The 15,723-nt window shown below is 41.9% G+C and overlaps 1 protein-coding gene across 2 annotated transcripts in view; it reads left to right on the top strand.

Annotated features, from left to right (window-relative positions):
- NSMCE2 (NSE2 (MMS21) homolog, SMC5-SMC6 complex SUMO ligase) overlaps positions 1-15,723 on the top strand; it is a 131,044-nt gene that overhangs the window by 22,398 nt on the left and 92,923 nt on the right. For both annotated transcript variants that reach the window (XM_030510857.1, XM_030510862.1), the window contains one exon: positions 6,482-6,588. In XM_030510857.1, coding sequence (XP_030366717.1) covers positions 6,482-6,588 — 107 coding nt within the window. The remainder of the gene's footprint in view (positions 1-6,481; positions 6,589-15,723) is intronic.

The following is a 15,723-nucleotide window of genomic DNA, read 5'->3' as shown; positions in this document are numbered from 1 at the left end:
TTTCCATGGGGATCGGCAGAGCCTCCTGGGTCACTGAATCTTCTCTTTTCCCATATCAGGCTGTCATAGCCTACAGGGAAATTGTAACACAAAATTGAGGTGTCTTTTTTTTTGTCAGGAGTAGTCTGTAATCTAATACACACTCTTGCTCATCTCACTTAAAAAACAAAGCAGGGAGAAATGTACAATCAAACATATTTTCAGTCATTTGCTGAATAAAACAAATGTTTAAATCCAGACTGAAAAAGCACGGCCCTTTGCTTTCCAAACTAAAACCTCGAGGACTTTACTCAGGTACAGCAAAATGCTTGACTTGAATCCAAGTGTTGTGTTTGATTTTGTAATTCTTAATGGAAGCCAAATGAAAAAATAAGATGGAACTTTAGAAATCAGTCACAAGCGACAGTGCTGGTGCAAGTGTGGGCACAGCCAGGGTAATGGTGGAGTTCTGTGCTGGTCTTTCCTTTACAAGTCCCACACTCCTCTCACTTTTATTCTTTCAACTCAGATTTTTTTCACGATAGAATATAGGAAGCTCAGATGCAATTTCCTTCTTTGCTTGAGAGGACTTGAACTGAACTTTCAACCATCTTCCAGAAGAATGGTTTAGAGAGAAGGTGTTGGATATTGGGGAATATCACAGAATCAAGGGCTGGTTGGAGTCAGAAGGGACCTCTCAAGGTCATATTGTCCCAACCCCCTGCTCAAGCAGGGCCACCTAGAGTAGTTTCTCTTTCTCTCATTGATGTAATTTCATTTTGTAAGACATACCTACTTTTCAACTGGAGTGCTGGCATCTAGGTGGAGGTATTGGTCTGTAAAATACTTGTGCATGCTCAGTCTCCTGACTCTGTGTATATGAAAGCTTTCTATGAAAGCAGAATGGCTTCATTAGGAGTCAGTGAGGGAAACAGAGCTCAAAATACTCTACAGCCCAGTTACGGCATTTCCTGAGACGTTGGAGGTTTCTTAGGACCAGCTTCAGCAGTTACATGGACTAGCTTCTGAACTGTTAATAGAAGGAAATTTTGCAGTTGCTGCCTCAGTTCCCTTTTACTCCACCAGTTGCCATTCCCTGCATGGTTGTTGGCCCTCTCATCAGCAATAATTTTTCTTCTCTTACGAATTGCAGTTGATTAGCAAATGATTAGCTCCCTATCCAAAGGGCTCCATGGAGATTTTTGGGTGCCGTACTTTCAGACGTTTCTCTGGTTTTAATGTGAGGACACCTGCATTGAGGATGTGAAATTCGTTTTCTCCAGTCTTTCACTGTTCCTTTGTATTGATTCTCATTTCTTCTAGTTTAGATTTTCTGTACTAGCATTCTGCTCTTTTTGCAGGCCTAACAGATAAAATATGTTACAGGTCAGGGAGATGAGGTTTTCGAAAGAAATGTCCTTTGCTGTGAGTTTTCTGAGGAGCTGTCCTGATGCATCTGAAGGAGAAGAAGTGAAAATGCACCCTCAGTGCTGCAGAAGCAGTCAGTCTCCTCCTCAAGTTTCTCTTGGTCTGTATAGTCTGAAGTACCATGGCAGTTCAAGTATATCTAGACAGAGGAGGGAAACAAGACAGTGCTCTCCTGCATAGGTCTGTATTGTCTCACTTACTGAGCATCTAGACAGTAGAGGGACATCTTGCCTGCTGTCTTCTCAAGTGTTTTGTGAATCTATTCTTAAAGAGTGTGGGTTGGTTGATGGTTTTTCTCAAGATGTATTGTCCAACTTGAATTACCAAACAGTTTTGAATAGACCAAATTGGGGCACAGAGGGTCTCTTGGCACTTTTGGTTTTGAAAATGAAGTACTTGCTAAAAACAACAACAAAAATGCTTAGCTGTATCCTGAATTAGAATGTATGTTCTCCTCCAGGACATGGAACTAAATCAAGGGAGTCAGGGAGCTTGTGTTCCTCTGCTGTCAGCAGTAACGTGAAACCAGCTGGCAAAGTGGTGTATTTTATCTGCTGCTGGTGCGTATGAAGACAACTGCCTACTACTGCTGTTGCTATTGGCTCAAGTGACAGATGTTTGTGTTACATGTGTTTAAAAGTCTGAAATCTACTGTCAAATTTGTGGCAATGGACACCATTCCTCCTCTGCCTTGAGTACTGGAGAGCCTGGTAGAAAAACCAGCATGTAGCTTTGAAAGTCAAATTGATCTAATACGTAGCACAAGAGGCACAACTGACTATGTCCTGTTTTCTTTACATTGAAAGTTTAACTTTTGTTAGCCAATGCTATAAAAATATGAGAGTGTGTGTATATATATATATGTATTTATGTTAATCCATGTTGTCTGTGCTTAAGCATTCACTTTAAGGACTCATATTTGTAGGCTTAGATCTTTCCTGTAATTTTATGGTATTCCAGACTATTTGTGTTGAGATATTAACTTCTGCCACAGTCTGCTTCTTCGAATTACTGTGTGTTGACTGCAGGACAGCTGTAATACCCTAAATAAGCAAATACCGATGTTGTAACTTTTGCAGAGAAAAAGAGGTATTTCTGATAAACCTTGAGAAGTTTTGCTAACTTGCGGATGTATACAGGGAACTCAAGTAAATGGGAACTCACACGTTAGATGGAAATGCAAGTTCTGGAAAAGCGGTTGGCATTTTAGATGAGTATTAATATAGGGAGTATTAAACCAGCACCGACATGACTCTATCCTGTTATTGCAACTTCTGTTTTAACACTTGGGGTTCATAATACATAACCCAGTCCTGATTGATTTCAGTTTGAATCAGCAACAAAGCACCTGAGCATGATCAGTTTGGTTTCGTACTGGAAATGAGAAATTGAACTCTTGCTAGTCTCTTTGTGTAATGTTGTTATTTAATATTTGAGGAGACTTTTCAGAATAATATCCTTGTTTCCATGATGAAAAGAGATCATAAAGTCATGCACGCTGGAATCCATAATCATGAAGTGTGCATATTCAGCCAGCTAATTTTAACATGATGCACATGGGCCTTTGAAAATGAAAATGATGGCCTTGAACTGGGCTTTCTGTGAGTAAAAGATGTAATATTGCAAAATGTATAACCTCTGGGTGGTGAGGGTAAGGACTTGTGGAGAAATGCTTACTAAACTCAACATATTTAGCCTAGATAACAAGGAGACTTAGCTACAGTATGCAACGTCTATGGTATTTTGTGGCAGTAGCTAAAAGCATATGCAGAGGGTTTGGAATGCATTCCTTAGATATGAATTAGAAACAAGATTAGGATAAATTTTGATCAGATAACAGAAAGGCACTGATCCAGCCTTTGATTTTGGTATTGAGCTAGGTTGTTGGCCTGCAGAGTGCAAGGTTTGAGTACTTTGGAGAGTTAGCTGGCTTTGTAGCTGGAGTCTGGCTGGAGGCTATTCAGCAGATAATGTGGTCGCAGTCTGCTGGAAGACAGTGCTTTGAATCTCTTTACCATCAATCTCTACCGCCTTCCTTGCAACTGAAATAAAAGTAGCAGCAGGGCTTGCAGAGTGCATAATGGACAGTGCCTGTTGAATCTTTCAAAAGCTTGATACGATTATTAAATTTTGATGCTTCTTGATATTGTAGTGCTGTTAAACTAATGGGGTTGGTGGGATTTGGAGAGTGAGTTGTGGGATGGTGGTGAGGAGAGATACATCTTTAGAATTGTAGAATCACAGACCGGTTTGGGTTGGAAGGGACCTTAAAGCTCATCCAGTTTCCAGCCCCCTCCCATGGGCAGGGACACCTTCCACTAGACCAGGTTGCTCCAAGCCTCGTCCAACCTGGCCTTGAACCCTGCCAGGGATGGGGCAGTCACAGCTTCTCTGGGCACCCTGTGCCAGCGCCTCACCACCGTCACAGGGAAGAATTTCTTCCTTGTATCTAATCTAAATACTTTTCCGTAATTTCTTGTTCCCCAGTGAGATCAGGTCAGCGGGTGCGTTCTGATAAATCTGTGGTGGAGTCTGTTGTAAGAAAACGTTGAAGGTGCTGGGATCCCTGCCTTGATGAGCTGTAAAACTTTATATCCCCATGCAGTCACCCACAGCTTGTCATCATGTGCACCCAAGCTCTGCTCTGCATCTGCTCCTTACCAGGGAGGGGCAGAAGTGCTCTGAGCTCATCAGAGGAAGGGAGAGCGTGGTGGGAGCAGAGCAGCCACGCTCAGCAGGTTATTGCAGTGTGTAATGTGGGACAAGGAGAGGTTTTTAAAGACAAGCAGAATAGCCTGTAATGTAAGTTTTCTTTTAAATCTTGTTTAGGATATGGGGAGGTGAGCGCCTGGGAACAACATGGCAGATTTTCTCTTCACTTTCAGCACTTTGGACTATGGATTGAACTGCAGATAGGAAATGGACTCTAGTATCTGTCAAAGAGCAGAAACAGGGGATGAAGAACAACTGACCCGTATACAGTCCTTCAGATCTATCTTTATGTCCACAATGCCTTCAAGGGCAGGCTATGATCATGTTAGTGACACATTCAGCAGTTTCCCAGTATATGTAACATACTTCATGTGCATGGAAGAACAGCAGCTGGGAAATAGCAGTGAACATCACAGGGGCTTAAAACAAGCCAGTGAGTAGGTGGAATGGTCAGTACATGAAGAATGTAGGGCAGGATGTGTTTACACCTAATATCCCTCATATCTGAGCTGTGTTCCACCTCTTTGAGCTTTATTTTAATGCATCTCTCAAGTTGCAACATGATTATTCTTTACCTAAAGCTTTTTCTAACTTTTAGGAAAGACGGCGTTAATACAGCTCTCTTGGTGTTTAACAATGCACTTCTCTTCCCCTGAAAAATAAAAGATTTAGGCCACTGTAGTTTCCTTATGTGGTGGATATGATTCATTTTGGCCATGGGAGGAGAATGACAGTTACTTGCTACACAAACCTTTCCTGTGATTCATGGAGTGCCATTTGTGTCAGCCTTGAAGGAGGCACTTCATATGCTTCCTAGCAGGAAGGAAAAAGAGCATGATCATAGTTACCAGATAGGATATGGAAATTGAGTGGGAGGGAAGGGAAAAGGAGCGAGAAATGCTGATTATTCAGAAGAAAATTGCAGGAATGCCAAGATTGTGTCTGCAACATCCATTCATCTACTTAATGAAAAATGGATACATACCAAGCCTGTATCTAATTAAGGGAAACATCATGACTCTAATTGCCATGTTCACAAAATACTATGGCTTATTATGTAACTTTTTTGTGTAAATATATCTTAGCACTTTTCCTTCTGTCTCCTGGATCCATCATTTTTTCATATGGTAAGAAGCTCCTGTCCCTCGGTGATGTGTTTCGGCAACACATCAGATTTTGCTCTCAAGCTGAGACGGCCGTATACGATGCTTTATGTCAGCTTTCTGCAGAGAGAGATTTCTGTGCTCTAACATATTAATACGGTTAGCAACTTAGGAAGCGTGCTAGCTTGCCAGATCAGAAGACATTTTCTTTTCTTCACAAAAAAGTAATTAAAAAGCTACACCACGATTATCTTCCTCAAATTAACAGCACAGATTGGCTACTTAAACTCCTTGTAAAGAAGAATACTCCGTTAAATGGGAACCTGTAATGCTGCGTGGCAGATTTGGGGGCTCTTTCACAGCTTCCAGCTGCTTCCAGCTGTTTTCTCAATACCTGGAAACTGCTGGGTAGGAATAATGGGAGGAGGAGGAGCAGAAATGTAATGTTCCTTATTTGTAAGGGCGAGGGGCTCATGGCTGGCTGTCCTCCCGCAGCTGGGGCAGTATTCGGTGTGGTGCATGCATGTGTCAGGAGATACAGCTGTGGCTGTTCAGCCCTGTAGCATCTATGAAGGGTCCTTAACCCAGTTAAGCAGATGCACAGCAACATTAGAATGGGAAAGCAGAGATGTAGTTAGAGATGAAAGGAGTGAGATTAGGAGGAATGCAGAAGAGAATAAAAGTGGATGTGAATTAGTAAGTACGTGTCCTGTATTCGTTGATTTTCACTGGCAATTAAAATTTTACTGCTTGATTCACCAGTGCTATTCTGTATCCCATTATTTCCTGTGTTATAAAATGCTGGCTCTGTTTTGATTTTGCAGTTACTATGTTTATTGGGGTTAAGGGGTCTAATTATAGCTCTTAACTATACTGTACTGTGAGGGCATTTAAGTCTCTTCTGACTATTTCTGAGGCAAGGTGATGAGTCATGAAATATAACTTTTGCAGAAAATATCCCGATTGCCTAATGACTAGGTGTTGGTAGATGAAATTACACACACTCTTTCTTGTTCGCATGAAACCAGGGAAGTGTCTTTCTGAATAAGCCATTTGTTCAGGTTACCCAAGAAATGTCAAGGTCTACAGTTGCAAAATAGGAAAAAAGTATATGTTGAAGAGTTTGAAAGCACCTGCCGTGCCTTACAGATGCTTTAGATATTCACGCCATTAATACTTGTCTCTATATCTGCAAAGAAAAAATGCTGCCTGAAAATAATATAATGGATCATCCATGTGCAATATGTTTTGTTTTGCAGATGATGCAGAGGATGTTAACAGTATGGAAAAGGTCATGATAGAATATGCTGCAATGGACAGAGAACTTAATCATTATATGAGGGCAATTGAAGAAACAGTGAATCAGGTAAACTGCCACTTCTGTTGAAGTTATGAAAACATGTTCTTATTTAAACATTATCTTTTAATAGATACAAATGTTACATTAAAATAATACATAGCTAGAAAGAGAGATCTTTGACAGTTATAAAATACTGAAGTTGCCAGTACAACTATTAATTTTTCTTCCCAGCTCACATGTGGGGTGATGCAGTTTCTAATCGCTCCCCACAAAACTCTTGCTCCAGTTGGGATATGGGATGAGCAGAGGACTGTGTAGTTAAGACTGTAGTCTCAGATGATACCTGCTTCATGTACTGCGGAGGATGGAAGCTGCATAATGAATGAGGCAGCTGATTTCAGGAATAAAGTGGTTGGTGGCAGCAGGGAACTGATGGAGCCTGGTTTCCGGAGCCTGGTTTCCAAAGCCTGCCTGCTATGCGAATGTCCCGGTGCTTAATAAAGGGTGAGCTTGTTAATCGTTTGCTCAGTCAACAAGGGTCTTGTTTGCTCCCTGACCACCCGTGTGTACAAGAGCTGTCTCATTCCAGCACATTTGGGGGTTTCTGGCTCATTGAGCGCAGTGGCAGTTGCACGGCAGGTGCCGGGGCAGTGTGGATGGAGTGCGGGGAGCACGCATTGGATAAGCGCCTTTCCACCAGCAAACCGGGCTCTCGGCGGACGCCGCGGGTCAGGCCGCGGAGCGTTCGGAGCGTTTCTCCCGTTCTGAGCGTTTCTCCCGTTCTGCCGTTCGCGGGCAGAAACGCGACGTCGAACAAAACCCCTCGGGCGGCCCTATGGGCCGGGGCCGGGCGGGGAGCGGCGGCCTCCCCACTGGCCGCCAGGGGGAGCCGCGGTTGCGCTCGCCGCGGGCCGCGCTGTGCGGTGTCCGGCGCGGCGCGGGGCTCCCCGCGGTTGTCGGTCTCGGGCTCTCGGTCTCGGCTCTGTAACCCCGTTACCATGATTTCAGTGCGCGGCCGCTGCTTCTGCGCCCTCTCAGGCTGTCCCTCCCTGACCACTCTGGAAGCGGCTCCTAAGTTTGCTCTTTTCGCAGCATTTGGCATGCGAGGTGTTGGAAGTGTAGGCTCCGCAGCAGATCCGGGTGTTGAAAGAGTCGGTTTCAGTGCAGTCTGCACTTGAACACTTCGGTTTTTTGGGCCACATCATGCTTAGAGAACGTGGCTTTCAAAGTGACCGATTTTAGTGTCTGCAAATAAACTTTCAGGTGTCAGTTTGGTATGGATTTATATCAAAAAGGTAAAAGCACATCCCTGATTTCCCTGTAAGATGTGAAATAAATGTTCTGAAGCATGAAGGTAGTCGAGCTTTTCAATTGAATCTGTCTTGCTATTATTTTGCTATTGCTTTTTTGCTATTTTTAAAACAAAAACAGGAGAGCAAACCAATGCATTTTGCACTATTTCTACTCTGAGAAATGCCTACGTGGTTTTTATTTCATGGAAAGGTTTTCCTTTAATAAATTTTTTAAATCACCCTGAGTCAGACACTTAAGTGAAAAATCTTCATTCAAATAATTAAATACTACATGTTTAAAAGGAGTGGAAAACTATGTCTACATCAGCAAATGTCGGACAGCATTAAGTACAGTGTTCCCCATGCAGTCTTTAAATAAACATTTCAACTCAGATGTCACCATAATTGCAGACCTCCAAGTTTATATTTGTCAGAAACTGGATGGATCAGAACTTCTTCCTTTCATTTGGACTATTCGTGGTTTTTAAAGCTTTCCTAGTAAAACATAACGTAGTCCTCACATCATTAGGGATGAATGATGTATATCCAGACTTGAGTGAAACATTGTAGGTTTATATTTTGATTGCAAGCTATTAACTAAGTGATGTGTTATTGTTTCGAGTAATTTTCAACAGTGTGACTTCTTTTATTATTCCTTTGCATGAGCAAGACACTTTCTTCATCCTTAGGAATATAAAAAGTAAGCCCATGCTTTCACCAACAAAGCACTCAAATCCTGTGTACTTCAGATGCATTCACGCAGGATCCTTTAAGTTGAACACAGGTTTAACTGAAGATATTTTTGTGGCTTTAAGTAGGGCAATGATACATTCATGACTTTTAGGACTCGATTCAACGGTATCTGCTGTGTGCATATCTATGCTTGTGTGCAAAAAAATATGAAGTCCTGGAAGGGTTGCTTTTTATTTTTCCTCCCTTTTTCCCTAATGTAGCTCATTTATGTGTGACATTTAAGTGTCAGACACTCCTCCTTGCTTTGCTAAAACAAGCCTCTTCCCAGTTCTTTCATTCCTGACGCTTTAAAAATGCAGCTCCAAGACATTTAACGCATTTAAGAGTCTACGTGGATTATAAAGTCAGTAATGGCTAATCTATTAGCCTCTAGCCACACTTCTCCTATCTCTGCTTCTTACCTTGCTCTAGGGAATTCTCTGTACTTTCCACTGGCAGGATCCTGAGCAAACCTTTATGAGTAAGAGTAAGAGAAATAAACTTCTGCAGTAGAACAGATACATTCTGTTCTCTAAAAAATAACAGCTAGTGCTTTGTTTTGGGAGGGTAGGTACACGCCATGCCTCTAGACCTGCACAGGGTATCTCCAGTTACCTGTCAGAGACAGCTTAAAATCTGCTTCTGGGAAACAGAAACCACTGCTGAATTTAGGGCTGCACCTGGAGGTGGCTGTAGAAGGGCTCTGGTTTAAAATAGCCTCCACTGGTTTGCTCCCTGTTTCCATCTGAATTCCTTACCTGAGGGCTTTCTGTGGGGAGCTGCAGCAGGTCATCCATTGTCACAAGCAGATTGTTTATCATATCCAGTGTTAACAGTATTTATCTGAAGCTGCAAACCATATTGTATATGATTGTTTTGTGAGTTTGTATGTTGTCATTTTTTGTGGTCTGTCGTTTCTTCATACAGCAGTGAATCTGAAAGTGTGTTATATTCTGCGTTTCACCTTCTGACCACCTCCTTGTAGTGAAATGTCCAACTGGAAGTTAGCAAGATAAGGATACAGAGGCAGTTAAAATTCCTAATTTATTATTTTATTATGTGTACCTTTAAATGTTATTGATAAAAGGATGATATCGTACAACAAAGGTACAACTATTAACTAGCATGAAGTATCGTCACATGTTTTGTTGATTTAGGCTGCAGTAGGTGGAAAGCAGAAGGTGAAACACACCAGCATCCTCTTCTGGTGGAATCAGCAGCCTGTTGAGCAAGAAATGAGCAGTTGAATCACCCTGTTTCCAACAATAGACTGTGGGAAATCCTTTGTTTGTGGAAACTCCCTGTGCCACTGGATTTTCTTGTACCTGTGTGATGACTGGACTCCTACTGCTGCTTCTTTTTTTCACTTTTAACGGTTATATTAAAATAAATTAGCTAATGTTTGGGTCCTTTCCATGCAAAGTCTGGACAGCACTTTTGTTTTTAGTGTAACAACAAAAGACTGATGGAGCTGGAGTGTTTCTTGGAGACTTCTTTGTACTCTTGAAGAGGACCCAAGTGATTGGGACCCAGGCTGACTTAGCCAGTTCAAGTGTCCCCTGCTCTGGGAGAGCTCTGAAGTGGCCAGAGTGCCAGCAGATTGTGCATGCTCTCTCACTCCCACTGTGCTCTCTGGATTAGCAGGAGTGTTGGTGGAGGACTCTGGTCACTGTATCAGCTTTTCAAGCATTCAGCTTGTTTTGAACTGTAAAACCTGGGGTAAATTCTCTGAAGTCCACAGACTTCTCTAAATAAAATGAATCACAATGTATTTACTGCAGATTGGCCTAGAGAACAAGGAAGACATAGCAAACTTTGGGATGTTGCATTATTCCTGCCTCTCTTCTCGTGCACGGAAAGAGAACCTGGGCTATTTTTGTTTCTTTTGCAGGTGAGAGCAAAGTGTTCAATGTGGTAGTGGCATCTCTGGCAAAGATTGCTTAGTATTTCCTCTTGCAAGTTACTGCTTTGCCAAACATCAATTTATCTTGCTTGAATTGTGTCTGCCTTTTGCTAAGCCTGAGCACTGTGAGGGAGGATAAAATCTAAAGCTGAGTAAGGTGGAAGAAAAACATAGATGTGTTCAAGAAAAATTTGAAGAGCCATTTTATGGAAGGGCAGAGTCGGAAAAGGCAGGTGGAAAGGTAAAGGACATGGATTTAGGAAGTCATGAGGTCATATAGAGAGATGAGGAAGAGGCTGGTTGAAAAAGTGCTGGGAAAGAGGTGGTGTTTTGCTGGAAGAAAAAGATGGAAATATAAGAAGTTGTATTGGTGCTTGGGTTTGATCCCTCTTCTGCCCAGAACAGCATTCCCATATTGTTCTAGGTGAGTCATTTCTATCAACATGTCAGTGGCTGCTGACATCTTTGTTTTCTGATTGTCCTGCATGGAAACTGATTTAGACAATTATAACTGTAAATTAGATCAAAGGTAATTATAGTTTGAACACGGGAAGTGAGATTAAACATGTTCTTTGTTGGGTTTTATCTGTAAAACTACATACAACTGGTGTAGGTGTATGTCTTGATAGGGTTTGATATATAGATGTGTTAGTCATTCATGCCTGCGTGACTTCACACCTTGTCAAGTGATCAGTCTTCCTTTGGCAAAGAGGAGGAGTTCCTTGCACCACGTTCCTTGTATGAGAGCAGTTTTGTCTCTACAGAATATACAGGAACTACTTTTACATTTGTTTTGTAGTTTTGATGATGGTTCCCTTTAGGCTAGTTCACTGGGTAGAGCATAGGAGGGGGCACTTGTTCACTTTGTCAGTAATTTAGAACAGATTACTTATTATCCTCATGGCCAAGAGTGTAGGATTTAATCCTGCAGAGGAATAGTTCCCTTCGGTGATGTAGGTCATATTCATTCCAAGTGTGCAGCTTGTGTGTCATCTAAGTAGCATCTGCAGAAAAGGGAAGAATCCTGTTTAAAACTGCTGTACAGCAAAGTGCATGGGCTATGTTTGACTTGCAGACTGTTTAGAATTCCAGTTTTATCACTTGAAACTCATAATACAATGCTGTAGTGACTTGGACAGTCTTCCTTGGTCTCAGGAAAATGAAAGGGACTTAAAGATAGTGTCTTTATTACCTGGGCTCTGCCAGCATATCTGTGTTGGCCATGGGTCCTATTGGAGAAGGTTCTGCTACCGTAGCCAAGTCATCCCTTTTGACAAAGCAAACTAAAGCGACAAAACACTCTCTGTAGTGGTAGCTCCACCTGAAATGTGGGTTTTGAAAGAACAGTGAGGTCAACCAGGGGATGTGATTCCACCCAGCTCCCATCCTCCTTGGTGGCAGTAGAACTAATGTGATGACCCAGTTCCAGTCTATGTGGCAGGTACCAACAGTGTCATCAGGGACCTCCACTGCCTGTAGAGACAGGGCTCTGCTTCAAAACCAGATTGACACTTAGTTTCTGTAGGGCTAAGTAACAGGCAGACTATGAGTCCCATGGGATTCACGTGCTTTAGTTTCTTCACAACTCTGCCAGTGACTGGGGCTGATAACCATTACAGTGTTGTCAGTGAAACAATTTTTGACATGGAACTTGTGAGTTTCGTAGCACAAACAGCCTTGTTTGGTGCTGATGCTTTCTTAATGAGCACTTTGCTCTTCTTTTCCTTCTTGCTGCACTGTCATGACAACACGTTTTAGGGCAAAATCTGCTGACGATACCCATATCTGCAACTGTGACCATTGCTGTTCCAGCTGAGTTCAGAGCATCTGCTCTCATACGTGCAGGGCATCAGTGTTTCTTGACTCTGAAATCTTGTGTGCTAGCCGTGAAAATTTTGAGACCTCTTTTCATCAGAAAAGTCCTCTGGCACGCAGAAATAGCTGAGGAAGATGTTTGTGGAGTCTGCTACCATGAAAATGAGTTTAGTGAAATGGATATATCTTTTCTTGGGCTGGTAGGAAAGATGAAAGAGCTGGTTTAGTCTTTCACTGCATTTATTGTGACTCTATAATTGTAAAAGCAAATGAATCTATCTTAAAGTTCACTTACAACATACTGAAGTGCACCGTCAGCAGGAACAAGTCAGTCCGCTGGTGAAAGGCATTATACCTGTGCAATGTCTTCCCTCCCACAGAACAGTAAATAGATTTCTGGAGAAACTGCTTAAAGTTTTTGTTAACAGTGTATGTTTTGTGGGCCATTATTTTGGTACCTTGGATAACTAGAATTGCTCTTTACTGCTTTTTTACTTGCTAGCTACTAATGAAGCCACTTCAGACTGATAATTCATCTTACAGAGTCATAGAATCATAGAATCACAGAATGGTTTGGATTTGAAAGGACCTTAAGATCGTCTAGTTCCAACCCTCCTGCTGTGGGCAGGGTCTCCTCACACTAGGCCATATTGCCCAAGACTGTCCAGCCTGGCCTTAAACACTGCCAGGGATGGAGCATTCACCACTTCTAAGCAAAATATGGGCATTGTACCAAATCTGTGTCAGGACTTGGGCAGGATAATAGGGGAAAATAGTATGTCACTCTATAGTTATGGCTCTGCATATATGTAATGCCATAGGGCTGACTAAAACTTTTGCAGGCAGTTTACTAGCTGTGAAGTTCTTTTTAACATTTTGAAGTTTCTTCAGTGCAAGTTCTTTGATGTAATTCGTAATGCTCTGTCCTACTGCCATCTCCAAACGGTAATTCAAACAGTATTGCCCGGTTGTAGGCATGTTCTCCATTTCCTGCAGAAACTGGGACAAGGATGCATTTCAACACATTTCTAATATTTACTTTATAATATTTACTTTGCTTTTTTGTGTCTGTCTCTGTATGTGTTGGGCTAAGCATTTGATGGAAGCCGCTTCTTTATTTTCCCAGAATTAGTAAGCTGTGTGTATAGTTCACTGCAATAATATGTCAGAGTCCACAATTGATGAGCTGCAATAAAAATACTGTTTTAGTGAGCAGTATATAAAGAAGTAGGAGTAGTGTTTTATTTTATGTGGGTTATGTAGCGCATCCTCAGGAGCATGTCTGAGTGTCTCATAGCACGCATGAAAACACGTCCTGCTTTTTGGAGACTAAACCCTGGCAACCCTTGCACAAGAACATAGGTTTATTTGACTTCACTGTGGTTACTTACATTCGTCAAGCTAAACATTCTCCTAAATATTTGCAGTGTCAACACTGCAGTTGCTGAAATGGCCTGTGGCCTGTGTGGGGAGGAGTGGGGCAGCAGGGGCAGCACTCTGCCGGTTAGCAGAGTGAGGATTTGGGGGACAAGAAATGTTCTGGACCTAAGACCATCACATGGAACTGGGAGCTCCATAGACAGGCTGGCAGCTGGAATAGTATTTAGAACCACAATGCCAAAGAAATCCTCAGAATTCCAATCCCAGAGTAATTGGAAGGCTGTGTTTGTTATGCTGGGCAGCAGTGCTGCCCAGAAGGTAACAAAACTAGCCTGGGCCTTAAGGAGGACCGGATACTATATTCAGGTCTATTAGCAGCCTGTGTGGTTGACCTTGACAAATTGTTTTACTCCGTGCCCTGGGCTATGCTCCCATGTTCATTTAAACCACTTTCGTGCAGTACCAAATCACCTGGTAGCACACTCTCATCACATAACCCAGATGACATGATACCATGTTTGTGCTGGCTGTGTGCTGGTTGCAGAGGGACAGACGCTACCTGATGGAGCAGAACGCGGTGCAAAATTAGAATTGGCAGGGTGGGTTGCACTTAATCAGTGCGTCATGCAGCTGTGGTGGTTTTGATCTTGCACTAGACATACTGAAACTGAATTTACTGACTAGTTCAACCACCATCTCAGTCATGTGGATAGCATCCCCTATCTCTTGTCTGGGAAGAGATTGTTTTTTCCTATGTGAAGCAATTTGAAATCAGGTTTTGTAGTGATTTTATTTTAATACTAGGGATTATACTTGGCAGTCTGTACTGTTTCTGGAATTCCAGAAGGTCACAATAGAGAGCAACTGAAAGTCTCTGTGGTTTGGATCCCTGCTTTTCTAGGCAATGTCTGCATGTCAGAATCATCAGGAGTTAACACTGTCTGGCTTACCTTAGCCAAGAGGAAGAAGATAATATTATGAAATGGAATGAAAGTGTAAATTAAAAGGCCATCTTCATCTCAGACCATGGATTATTATTTGGTTTTGTTGATGAAACTTATTACTGGCAACACTGGAGTTGTAGTTTCAGTTGATCAGTAGTGAAAACAGTCTTTCAAATTAACCATCTCATCTAGAAAGCTCCTGCTGACAGTCCAGGGATTTAAATGCTGGGCCAGGGGGTGGGGGGTGAGCACTGAAGATGGGACGATTCTCAGCAGCAGGGGTTTAGTCTTGGAATTCATTTTTCCTGTTAATTGCACACACCCAAGTTGATCAGTGTCTTTGGGGAGGCAGTCCTGGGATGCCTTCCCTAAAATGTCTTGCTCCAAATGTTCAGTGTTGTTTTAATTAGTGTAATTGCTTCCAGAAATTATATGTTGGGTATTTTAATATTCCTCCCCCGAAAGTTTAAATGTTTGGTCACCCGTTTAAGACCATTTACTCTTTCTTCTAGTATGTTTTTTAACTGACCTTATCAATAAAAATACTCAGTTACACAGATTTTCCCTCTGCAAAATTCTTGGCAGCATCGTAATGAATCACAGATAAAATGTTGCTTACAGCATTAACTAGATCACACTTTTTTGTGGCTGCTACTACCCTGAATTTGTTTATGTTAAACAATTACAGCTGAGAAGGAGTTAGTAGAAGTTGCTACTCTCATTCCTAACTTCCTCATGGATTATTTGGGACTTTGCTGAGCTGTCCAATACTGGGCATAAGCAGGAATGTGTATTCAACACATTACATGTAGTTTAGAATGTACCAAATTCTTGAGACTTCATAATAGGGATTGTTGTGAATGTTTTCAGTTTCACAGACCTGCATATTTAGGGCCTTTGTTAAGATGGGAAGAACTGAAGGTTTGTAGAGCACTTCTTTGTTTTAGTTTTTGATGTTGGGAGTTAAGAGCAGCTTTTTGATGTGTATTTCATTTAGTTATATAATGGATTTCTCATGATTTTTAACACATGCACTCCACCTCTTCTGCAAATGTTGAATTGTCTTTCTCACCTTTCATATTGCTCCTGTTGATGGGAGGTAGTGCTTTGATTTCAAAGCAGCAGCATGACTTCT

This window comes from Strigops habroptila, chromosome 1 (assembly GCF_004027225.2).
Source record: "Strigops habroptila isolate Jane chromosome 1, bStrHab1.2.pri, whole genome shotgun sequence".
NCBI lineage: Eukaryota > Metazoa > Chordata > Aves > Psittaciformes > Psittacidae > Strigops > Strigops habroptila.
The sequence above is the reverse complement of the archived record's forward strand: the minus strand, read 5'-3'. Positions and strand labels throughout refer to the sequence as shown.